Source organism: Eurytemora carolleeae, unplaced genomic scaffold (genome assembly GCF_000591075.1).
Source record: "Eurytemora carolleeae unplaced genomic scaffold, Eaff_2.0 scaffold1452, whole genome shotgun sequence".
Taxonomy (NCBI): domain Eukaryota; kingdom Metazoa; phylum Arthropoda; class Copepoda; order Calanoida; family Temoridae; genus Eurytemora; species Eurytemora carolleeae.
This window is the reverse complement of record NW_019397382.1, coordinates 1-12,474: the sequence shown is the minus strand read 5'-3', so window position 1 is coordinate 12,474 and position 12,474 is coordinate 1. Positions and strand designations below refer to the sequence as shown.

Sequence of the window (12,474 nt, the reverse complement as noted above, 5' to 3'; positions counted from 1 at the left end):
TCTGCTCTACCATTGGATTCCCTGGTCATATCTCTTCATCCTCAGCAGGGACGGATACAGGATTTAAGTGAGTGGGGGGGGGGGGCAAGAATTTTTAGGAACAAAAAATTCATAATTAGGAACAAAAAATCGCGCTGCAGGCGAAAATTTTTTTTTACTTAAAAGACTCAAAAAGAGTCAAAATTAATGACTAAAGACTAAAAAACCAGATTTTCAACTTTTCAAACATTATAGTTTATTAAGACAGATATTTTTCCTGTTTTGCACTAGGGTTTCTTTCCCTTAAGTATGCTATTGAGAAGGTATTCTGAAAATAGGAACAAAAAATTCCAAATTCGGGGGGGGGGGCTACGCCCCTCCCTGAATCTGTCAGGGGGTGGCGAATGTCCCCCGCCCCCCCCTGTATCCGCCCCTGATCCTCAGTAATTAACCAACGACACTTCTGGGCCTATTGACGGATTTTTTTTAAGGAGAAGTCCTTTCATGTTTGTTCCTTAAACATACTGTTCCAAACTTCAAGGAGGATTGTACAGCACAGTACTCCTCCTTCTTCAATTTGGAAACTTTAAGAATAAAATGGTTTATCAGAGGCATTGACAAAAAAAAATGGTTTGCTTTTTTCAAGAAGAATGCTAGCGTGAGATTTTCCTTTAGGAATTGAGCAGGAATAAAATTGATTTGTTTGACATTACAAATATGGATTTTTTTTGGCTAGTTCCCTTTTATGTTGTACGCACAGAATCAACCTCAGTTTTCTTCTTTGCGGATAAAAAAAACAAACAATTTAAATTGCACAATTTTTATATTTTAATTTAGCCATTGTTGGTTGTTTTGAATGAGAGGCCTTCTGCAGCGATACATACATGTTAAATTTAAATAAAACCAAATAAAACAAAAACAATTTAGAACTAAAGGAAAAGGAGGAAGAGGAGTAGATATGGAAAAGAAGAAGGACTAGGATCGTAGGTNAGGGGGGGGGGACAACCCAGCACACAAAGTTTGTAATGTACAATTACTTGGGTTCATGTAGACTTAATTGTAGACTATTTATAATAAAGCAATTTTAAGAAATCAAAATTAAAATAGAAAGTCGTCTTTGTTGTTTGGTGTATACGACGATTTCTGGACCTACGCCCTTCCGTCCTACTGCCCATCCGACCTACTAGCAATGGTCTTACAGCTCGGCCCTGAAATCTCAACCTAACCTAACCCTCAAATAATACAAAAATATACAGCTGTCGTAGGTCGGATGTGCAGTATAGCGGATGAGCAGTACTGCGGATCAACATTACCAGTTTTAGCATCCTTATACAGCATACTCCATCCTTTTAAAGAAGACTACGTTTATAAATGTCGTCTTATACTAAATTATTTCCAAGCCAAATAATCCAACAAATTTGCAAATTTCCAAACCAAATAAAGGCGTGAACGACGGTGTTAGTTCGATGAATTTTTGAAGTTATGAATTCTTAAATTTAACGTTTACCAGTGTTATAAACGTGAAAATATATTTGTGAGAATAAGTAGCATTTCTCTCTGTTAATGAATAATGAGGAGAATGTTATATAAAGGTCGCAATGGGGACTAAAATTGGTAATTTCCCAGGGCTTTTGATAATGAAGGTCCAGTCTTAGTTATTCTGGAACATGTTGTGTCCAATAAATGTCAAAATTTGGGTTTGAAGTTCTTGTAGGAACGCACATATCCACAAGGAGGGTGTGTTTAATGTAAACTTATTCAGAAGGGGGGGGGGGGCTAGAATCAATATTTAACTACATATTTGGTGTAAACATTTGAAAATGTGTCTCATGCCCGCATGTTTTTTAAAAGTGGATTTTATGATTAGTTATAAGGTGGTTATAAACGTGCCATACATTAGATGTCTTTTGTATTTCCCTGTTTGAGAATATTGGCAAAAATTTGAATAAAAACAATACTAGGAGTATCAGGGCTTTAAAACTGATTTTATTGGTGTAGTTGTTTTTCATTTTAAACTGAAGCGAACCCGAGCCATTAAATCTTAAATCTAGCATCAGTGGTTATAGCATACTTCAAAGTAAACTCAATCAATTATTATTATCATTATCATTATCAGTATCATTATCATTATTATTATTATTATTATGCTTATTATTATTATTATTATTATTATTATTCGGCCCCCTAGCCTGTGCTAGCCGCAGCACTCGGCCCTTTAAATTGTCCTAACCTAACCCTAACATAATAGAGCGTTGCGGCCTAACTTATTAAAAATAATATAATTATAACTGATAGGTTAGGTTAAGTCTATTTCTGGACCTAGCGAAGCGGTTAGGACATGCTGGGGGGCCGAGCACTGCTGCCATATTTATTTTACTCCAAAAGTACAGTGGTTCGCAGAAAAAAGGGTAAAAGTAGTAAACGTTGGTAACCAAATTGTCGGTTATGTTACCAAATTGTTAGTTACCAAATTTTCGGGTTACCAAATTATTAGTTACCAAATTATTAATTAATGTTAGTTACCGAAAATCGGCCCATCATATATTGAATGTCTTGTTTTATTATATAGATAGATTTTTCATAAGTTGACATGGGAGGATGGACGAAGGACGCAGCTGAGAGCCTCGGGGGCTCAGAGGCCGGCCTCAAGCTTATCTTAGGTAGGATTTTTTTTATTTTGATTAGGATTTGGATAATTTCATGTTAAAATTTTTTTAAGAAGCTATTGTGTACTTTATCATTTATACGTACTTTATGGTGAATTTATTATTGACGTACTATAAAGTAATCATCGTACCATTAATTCAGATTAGCATATTATAGCACCGTGCTATAATATAATCATTGTGCTATAATGTTAAAGTAGCATCGTTCTATACATTTTTGATTGGTTCCAGGGGCGTATTTAGGAATTTGTCCAGGGGGGGGGCTTAAATTTTTTCTTTCAGGGGGAGGGGGCTCAGCACCCGTTGGGGCATGAAAACCCCCTGAAATCAATAGATTTCACTGGTCCGGGGGGGGGGGGGGGCTTAGCCCAATAGCACCCCCTGAATACGCCTCTGATTGGTTCCAGGATTTTTTCCAAGTTATAAATTGACTTTGAATTTTTTTCTTGTTTGATTAAAAGCTTGATAGATCTAGAAATAATCATTGCTTTAAGGGAGTGACCGGCTATGTAAAGTAGTTGAACTGAGTATACGGTGTTGTTGAAAACTTCTTTCGGATTCATCAGAGACATATAACAATTTTTAAAGACCTGTAAATCCTGAGTTTGAGCGCAAATTCGACGTTCAAAACTCCTACTTTGGGGGTGGATACGCTTTCAGAATTAGTTTTTTTAAATTAGTTAAAATAGTTCAACTACCTTACATAGCCGGTCACTCCCTTTAAAGTACACAAATATTTCATAGAATTACTTTAAACACTAATATTTTGGCACAAAGTGTTATAAAGTTCCGACCTAATTTTCTCTGTATCTCGAAGGTTCTCGCCTTTTTACATCATATTTTGTCCCAAAGCTCGGGACAAAACATATTCTAAAAAATGGCTTGATTGAACCTTCTTGATAAAGAGAAAATTTGTGTCTAGAAATTCTACAGCGCTGGTTACCAAAATAATATTTATAAATAGTTGATTAGTTCTAAACGGATAATTTTTTCACAAATATTTACCTCAGATACAAAACATCTAATAATTTTAACTATTTTTTAACATTAATTTCTTTTAAAATTTAATATTTTTAAAATATTGGTTATAGATCATACAAAAGTATTCTGTTATAATTCAATCTTTATTTTCTTCCTTACTGTCCCTTTTTAAAGATATTCATAACTATATTTAACTGAATAAATGTGTGTTTTATTGTCAAATATTGTAAAAAAAAATTATTGAACGATAAAATTAAAATAATAAAATATTGAATAATAATGGTGAAACATTTCAGGTCAGTTGGCTGGATACCCTCTTCTTCTCTTCTACAGAAAGTTCCTGTCTGATAAGGTATTTAATTAAGAGAACATATTTTCTTTAAAAACTTAATGCTTTATCGTCTTTGAGAATATAAGTTAATTATTTGTTAAAAGGCTTTTGTCTAAAAAAGCATCGAAAATCACTCTCTCTCCCTTTTTCTAAATATATCCCACCGTACTAAAGATTTCGATACTTTTATGATCTTTTTTGTTTTGTTTTTGCGCTTCGCACCAGAGGCCGAATTAAAAGAATTTGAGCCACGGCTTAAATTTGAGATGCGGCTCAAATATGGTTGGTTCCACTTAAAATTGTATTTAATGTTTTAAGATTTAAGCCGGCGCTCAATCGAAACCGGTTATTGGTGGATTTGAGACGCGGCTCAAATTAATTAAATTCGGACTCAGTTTTCTTAAATAGTTAGGAAACAAATGATTGTACTAAGGAGCGAAACTTTTTAAAAAAAAGTAATATAAACCTATTTATTTCTTTCCAACATCCCTTTGAGCTAGAGCCTGTAAGTTGCCTAAGTGTTGCAACATTTTAGTTTTTTTTTTCTATTTCAGGATCCTAAACTGCAGCACGTTTATTTTACCCTTTCCGGACTTTTTCTTGGCCACTGGGTGATCGGCCCTGGGGTCGTTCATTCGATATACGCAATTATATTCACTTATCTTCTTCTTACTATAGGTAAATTATTTACGGAATTATATTCACTTATCTTCTTCTTACTATAGGTAAATTATTTACGCAATTATATTCACTTATCTTCTTCTTACTATAGGTAAATTATTTACGCAATTATATTCACTTATCTTCTTCTTACTATAGGTAAATTATTTACGGATTATATTTACTTATCTTCTACTTACTATAGGTAAATTATTTACGGATTATATTTACTTATCTTCTACTTACTATAGGTAAATTATTTACGGAATTATATTTACTTATCTTCTACTTACTATAGGTAAATTATTTTGCAATTATATTTACTTATCTTCTTCTTACTATAGGTAAATTATTTACGGATTATATTTACTTATCTTCTACTTACTGTAGGTAAATTATTTATGCAATTATATTCACCTATCTTCTTCTTACTAAAGGCAAATTATTTACGCAATTATATTCACTTATCTTCTTCTTACTAAAGGTAAACTATTTACTCAATTATATTTACTTATCTTCTTCTTACTAAAGGCAAATTATTTATGCAATTATATTTACCTATCTTCTTCTTACTATAGGTAAATTATTTATGCAATTATATTCACTTGAGTCTTCTACTTACCATAGGTAAATTATTTATGCAATTATATTCACCTATCTTCTTCTTACTACAGGTTAATTATTTATGCAATTATTGACTGAATTTCCTTTTTTAACAATTATGTAATCTATAAAAAAAAACCTTGGACCAAATATATATATACCTTTATCGGGTTTGCAACAGCTTTTATTAACATTTAAATTGAAGATCAATAAATTGTTTGTTTTTAATTGTTTTCTTTATTTCTAAAACTAAAAACACAACTATTTCTTGCTACAAAAATAGTAAAATGTTTTCAATTGTTCTATAAGATCGGAAACTGCTCACCGATAATTTTAGTATCTAAAAAGATACCAAAATATCCAATTATTCTCGTTAAAAATTGGAAAACTATTTTTTTAGCTGGTGGAACATTGCTTTCCGTAGTTGTATCCTTCAGCTTTCATCTCTCCTACCTTCTTGTAGGTTACTGGTACAATAACACAGGTCAGTTATCTCATTACTTAAAGGGATTGTAAGCGTAAATTAAAGAGACTTTAAGCGTAAATTAAAGGGACTGTAAACTTTATTTAAAGTGACCCTTAATGCAAAAATGACAATGTCTGATTTATTACGTTACCCTTGAAAGCTTTGTCCGGTTGAGACTAAGTATAGTATTATATATTCATATATATATAATATATATATATTCACGAATATATATAATATAGTATTATATATTCATGTTTTTGTTTCTTGAAACTTGTTATTTTCATTTGCGTATTCTCTTTGACAGAGATTTAAAAGAAGCCATGGAGAAACTCTCAGAAATTGACAATTTTCGAGTCAGTAAAACGACGGTTTCTTTCACATTTTTGATCAGATTAAGGTTTCAAGGGTACTGTTGTAAATCGGGCATTGCAAAGTTTGCAGGTAGTGTTACTAGAAATTACCCTTAAAGTAATTATTTGATAAATTATGATTATATATGATTATTATCCCAACATTATTACTTTTCATAACTTTAAAGTTCACCTATTACTTAAATAGTCCTAATATAAAGAAATTATTATGAATTTTACTAGATTTTAACTACTTTAAATTGAAAAACCCAAAAAGGCCAAAAAAAGCCCAATAAAACCCAATAAAACCCAATAAAACCACTGGGCTGTTTTTTTTAAAAACCCGTTTTTTTCGATTTCTGCAATATAGGCGTATGAACAGCGTCTGCGCGGTTCAGCTTCTACTCGCTATTCATTAATTCTGGTCCCAGGAACAATCCAACAAAACATATTTATTCCAGGCGACGAATATGATATATCCTGGACAATGCCGCAGTGTGTTCTCTGTCTCAGGCAATTTGTTGCAAAAATTCATAAATTTGGCAAAACTCTGCATAGTTTCAAGCTTACAGTGGTTACCAGTAAACAATGGACTCTTTCCGTCGGTTTAGTATTTTGCATCTTTTTGATAAAAATCGACAGCAAACGACTTTCTATAATACAAAAGTAAAAAACAACTGGAAGTTCTGTTTTTCTTACAGGGGTAGGCGATTATATCAATACAAAGCACTTCATTGCTCACGATTTTGTAAAGACAAATTCACTGGTGGAAGCGAAATTTGTTTCCTTTGAACGATATCAAAATGGCCATTAACAAATCCGTCTCAAAACACTGAATCAAAAAACGTTAAAATCAAGAAAATCCGGTAAATTAAACAAATAAATAGACAATAATTTAAAATTATTTTTTTGGCTTTTGAAATTTGAAATTTTTTAAATTTTAGAAAACTAAGAAATCGGTTCGAGGCGTAAAGTTATGAAAAAAATCGACCTCTCGACATGATTTATGATTTTTGAATATGCTTGCGCTCATCCAGTTTTACAAAAATAGAAAAATAAATTCAGTGTTTTTAAATGAATAGTTTTGTGTGTTTTTTTTCTTAATATATTTTTTCTCCTGGTCACGGTTTGCAAAATTGTTGTAATAAAGGCTAATCGGGTTGACTATAGATGTTTACGATGGAGCACAGTTGAAACTAAACCCAGACTCCCTTTCTAAGGTTGGTTGATTTAATTGAGTTGGTGGTTAGTTGGTTGATTTTGTTGAGTTGTTGGTTGATTGATTGATTTAGTTGGTTGTTGATTGGTTTAGCTGGTTGATTGAGTTGTTGATTTTATTAAAAGGTAATGGTAATCTTAAAGCTTTTTTAAATCGCTTGAATTATTTTAAAGCTATTTTGGAATTTATGAATTACTGGATTGTTTATGAAATTTCTAAATAAATAGGATAATATTGAACAATCATTAAGAGACTCTTTTATGTTGATGAAATTATCCATTTTTAAAGCGGTTTGGTTGGTTTGATAATTGATTAATTGATTGATTGATTGATTGATTGATTGATTGATTGATTGATTGATTGATTGATTGATTGATATCTAGGATCAGGTGAAGAACTGTTTGACAACGAACCCGGACATTCTAGAGATGCTCTCACATAGTTTCTTCATCGGAGGTGAGCAGCAACAGGAGGTGGTTGGCTATCTGGGATATCTTGGATATCTTGGATATCATGGATATCATGGATATCTTGGATATCTTGGAATCTGGGATATCTTGGATATCTTGGATATCTTGGATATCTTGGATATCTTGGATATCTTGGATATCTTGGATATCTTGGATATCTTGGATATCTTGGATATCTGGGAATCTGGGATATCTTGGATATCTTGGATATCTTGGATATCTTGGATATCTTGGATATCTTGGATATCTTGGATATCTTGGATATCTTGGATATCTTGGATATCTTGGATATCTTGGATATCTTGGATATCTTGGATATCCGGGATATCTGGGATATCCCAGATATCCCAGATATCCCAGATGGAGATCTTGGAGATCTTGGAGATCTTGGAGATCTTGGAGATCTTGGAGATCTTGGAGATCTTGGAGATTTTGGAGATCTGGGGAGATCTGGGGAGATCTTGGGCCCTTGAAAAAGGGACTGTTGACATAATTTCAATTGATGAGTTGCATGACCGATTCACACCATCGAAACCTTCGTTTAAACCAAGATATCCTTGTTTTTATAATTTAAAATTTAAAACTATCACTTCAGTTTTATTAAAGTGATTTATGCAAAAAATGAAGAAGTATTTAATGCTTTTCAATAAAACGAAGATATTATCCTCAAGTTTGAAAAGATTAAGGAATCCGATATGCCACTCTCTTAAAAGTGAGTCATTTAAAATTATGTCGACAATCCCTGTAACAAAATATTTTTCGAATCTCAATAAAGAAAATTTCAGGATATTTTGTTGGTCCTCAGTTTTCCCTGCGCAAGTTTCAAGAGTTCGCTTCCCCGGCTTATCATGTGGCCCTGCCCTCATCACCTTCAAGGTACAATTTTTCTTCAATTTTTCTTCATTTTTTTTTGAAAATCTTTTTTTCTTCAAATTCTTTTTTCCAGAAGAATTTTCCACTCAGTATTGTATTTATTAAATTAAAATGATTAATGAATTCTTCTTGAATATACTTGATACTTAATACTTACTTGATACTTGTGATGTGATACTAAGGACTCCAAGTAGGAGTATTGTAGGAATGTCTGTTCCAGTCCCCCAGAGTATTGTTCAGATCGTCCTAGTTCTCATTTGTTTTCAGCATACTCCGTACAGTACTTAAATACACAAGTGAAGTTTTAGTTGATCTGTTCATCACGTTTAGATTTGAAACAATATGTTCTTTCTTTCTTTTCTATTTGAAGTAATTTTTTATTTAATTTGTAGGTTTGGGTTTAAGCGGTTAATGATTGGAGTTGCATATCTTGCAGGTGAATAATGATTATCAGATTCACTGATTTGATTGATTGATTACACTGATCTGATTTGATTGATTGATTAGATTGGTCTGACTGAATGATTTGTAAATTTGTGGTAGGTTGATTTGTTGATTAAATGGTTGGTTATTGGTTGATTTATTCTTTGATTAGGTTTTTGAATGATTGGTTGATTTGGTTGATTTGATTGATTTGATTGATTTGATTTATTTGATTTATTTGATTGATTTGATTTGTTAGCTTGTTTGTTAGCGGATTTATTGATTGACAGATTGATTGACTGAATGGTTGGGTGCTTGACTTATTTATTGATTAATTGATTGAAGATTGGGTGTTTGATTTATTTATTTATTTATTTATTTATTAGGACATCTGATTGGAAATATGTTTATCAACGAAGACTGGCCGAATTCTGAGAACTATACAAACTCTAGCCTTCCTGTCAAACTATTCTGTAAGTACTTCCGGTCAAACTATTCTGTAAGTACTTCCGGTCAAACTATTCTGTAAGTACTTCTGGCCAAACCATTCTGTAAATTTTACTGCCTATTTAAATGAGTATGTAAGCCTAATTTCATGTGATCCTCCATGCAAAGATGGCAATGTCTGTTTCACAACTTTTCTCATAAAAGATTATTTAAATCATGAATTAGATAATAATGTTCATTTAATGATTTTGAAAAATGAGTTTTGTGCATTTCTGTAGCAGGGAACATTTAGGAATTATCAACCTAGCAAAACTTTATTTATTAGAAGTTTCAGGTTCAGGTGTACCGTTGCATGGAGGGGTCACTTGAAATCTCGCTTACAGTCCCTTTAACATAATATATTTGACCTTATTAGAAGGTTCAGGTGTACCGCTGCATGGAGGGTCACTTGAAATCTCGCTCACAGTCTCTTTAACATAATATATTTGACCTCGTTATAATAACTCGATATGAGTTCCTGAAGATTATCCAGAAGTTAACTATAGATAAGAATTTAAGAAATATAAAACAATTACTGACAATTACTGTCTGTCTGTCTTTAAGATCTTATAATTATTTATTTATTTATTTATCTAATATCTATCTAATATCTATCTAATATCTATCTATCTATCTATCTATCTATCTATCTATCTATCTATCTATCTATCTAATATCTATCTATCTATCTATATATCTATCTATCTATCTATCTATCTATCAGGTTTACTGTTGTGGGTAAAGATAATACTGGCCAAGTATATATCTATCTGGTTGATGGCTGAAGGGGTCTGTGTTGTGTCCGGACTCAGGTAATCACCTTTTCCTCGAGGGTTTTTGCATTAAATAAAGAATTTTTTTTTGAAAAATCTAGCAAAATTTTCAAAAAAATATTTACGCTAGATATTTGCTCCTCTACGCCAGATATTTGCTCCTCTACGCTAGATATTTGCTCCTCTAAGCTAGATATTTGCTCCTCTACGCTAGATATTTGCTCCTCTTCTCTAGATATTTGCTCCTCTACGCTAGATATTTGATCCTCTACGCTGGATATTTGATCCTCTACGCTAGATATTTTCTCCTCTACGCTAGATATTTGCATATCTACGCTAGACATTTGATCCTCTACGCTAGATATTTGATCCTCTACGCTAGAAATTTGCTCCTCTACGCTAGATATTTGATCCTCTACGCTAGATATTTGATCCTCTACGCTAGATATTTGCTCCGCCACGCTAGATATTTGCTCCGCCACGCTAGATATTTGTTCCTCTACGCTAGATATTTGCTCCTCTTCTCTAGATATTTGATCCTCTACGCTAGATATTTGATCCTCTACGCTAGATATTTGCTCCTCTACGCTAGATATTTGATCCTCTACGCCAGATATTTGCTCCTCTACGCTAGAAATTTGCCCCTCCACGCTAGATATTTGCTCCCCTACTCTAAGATGTTTTCTACTCTACGCTAGATATTTGCTCCTCTACCCTGGATATTTGATCCTCTACGCTAGATATTTGCTCCTCTACGCTAGATATTTGCTCCTCTACGCTAGCTATTTGATCCTCTACGCCAGATATTTGCTCCTCTACGCTAGAAATTTGCTCCCCTACTCTAGATATTTTCTACTCTACGCTAGATATTTGCTCCTCTACCCTGGATATTTGATCCTCTACGCTAGATATTTGCTCCACTACGCTAGATATTTTCTCCTATACGCTGCATATTTGCTCCTCTCCGCTAGATATTTGTTCCTATACGCTAGATATATGCTCCTCTATGCTAGATATTTGCTCCTCTGTGCTAGATACTTTCTCCTCAACGCTAGATATTTGCTCCTCTACGCAAGATATTTGCTCCTCTACGCTAGATATTTGCTCCTCTACGCTAGATATTTGCTCCTCTTCGCTAGATATTTGATCCTCAAGGCTAGATATTTGTATATTTGATCCTCTACGCTAGATATTTGTTCCTCTACGGTAGATATTCACCAATCACAATGAGATAGGGTTAATGTACAAACACATTGTGGAATAGTTGTATTAACTGAATATAAAGTTGTTGTACTAGATTTCATAGTGTTTAATTGGCGACATAATTTTCCTGTTACGTGGATCTATTTTTACCCTCATTTTATTGTACTTTAGACCAACGTGCACATCTTACAACAACAAAAAATCTTGCTTTAAAAAATATATTTTATGGTAATTTATTTTTATTTTTTGGTTTTTGAAGAAAGTACAATTACAATTGACAATTTGTATGAAGTTTAAACCATTGAAAAGATATTTTTTCTACATTTCTTCTATGTGGTAGATTTCTGATTTCTACAGAATGATGGTTGATCCTTTATTTATTTGATCATTAATTAAAATAATATATATGTATACTTTATTTTCCATTAAATTCATTCTAGAAATATAATTTTTCTGTTAAGTTATAACGGGAGCTATGAGGATGGATCTCCCTGCTGGACTGGGTGTGCTAATGTCAAGCTTAGGTTAGATATTCATGAGCAATCAATAAATCAAACTTTTTGAAATTTTCTATAACAAGTGATACGACATAATAATAATAATACACTAGCTTGGAAACCAGGGGCGGATACAGGATTTTAGGAACAAAAAAATTCACTATAGGAACAAAAAATCGCGCCGCTGGCGAAAATTTTTTTGACTTAAGACTCAAAAAGAGTCAAAATTAATGACTAAATACTAAAAAACTAGATTTTTAACTTTTCACACATTATAGTTTATTAAGACAGATATTTTTCCTGTTTTGCACTAGGGTTTCTTTCCCTTAAGCATGCTATTGAGAAGCTATTCTGAAAATGGGAACAAAAAATTCCAAATTCAGGGGGGGGGGGCGAATGTCCCCTGTATCCGCCCTTGTTGGAAACTCAGCTTTGCCGATAAAATCGTCCCACTCAACTAGTTCCGAACATTCCCGTATTTCTTCTAAGTT

General features: G+C 32.9%; 1 protein-coding gene across 1 annotated transcript; it reads left to right on the top strand.

Annotated features, from left to right (window-relative positions):
* Positions 1–1,562: 1,562 nt before the first annotated feature.
* On the top strand, positions 1,563–12,010 carry LOC111713988 (lysophospholipid acyltransferase 5; the record flags this gene model as incomplete). Its single annotated transcript, XM_023488989.1, is given in 13 exon segments — positions 1,563–1,593; positions 2,565–2,639; positions 3,923–3,978; positions 4,512–4,635; positions 5,621–5,704; positions 6,501–6,552; positions 7,190–7,259; positions 7,642–7,714; positions 8,514–8,604; positions 8,994–9,037; positions 9,411–9,497; positions 10,235–10,322; positions 11,948–12,010. Coding segments are annotated over 13 exon segments (923 nt in total), but the record flags the coding sequence as incomplete, so codon positions are not given.
* Between the last annotated feature and the right edge of the window lie 464 nt (positions 12,011–12,474).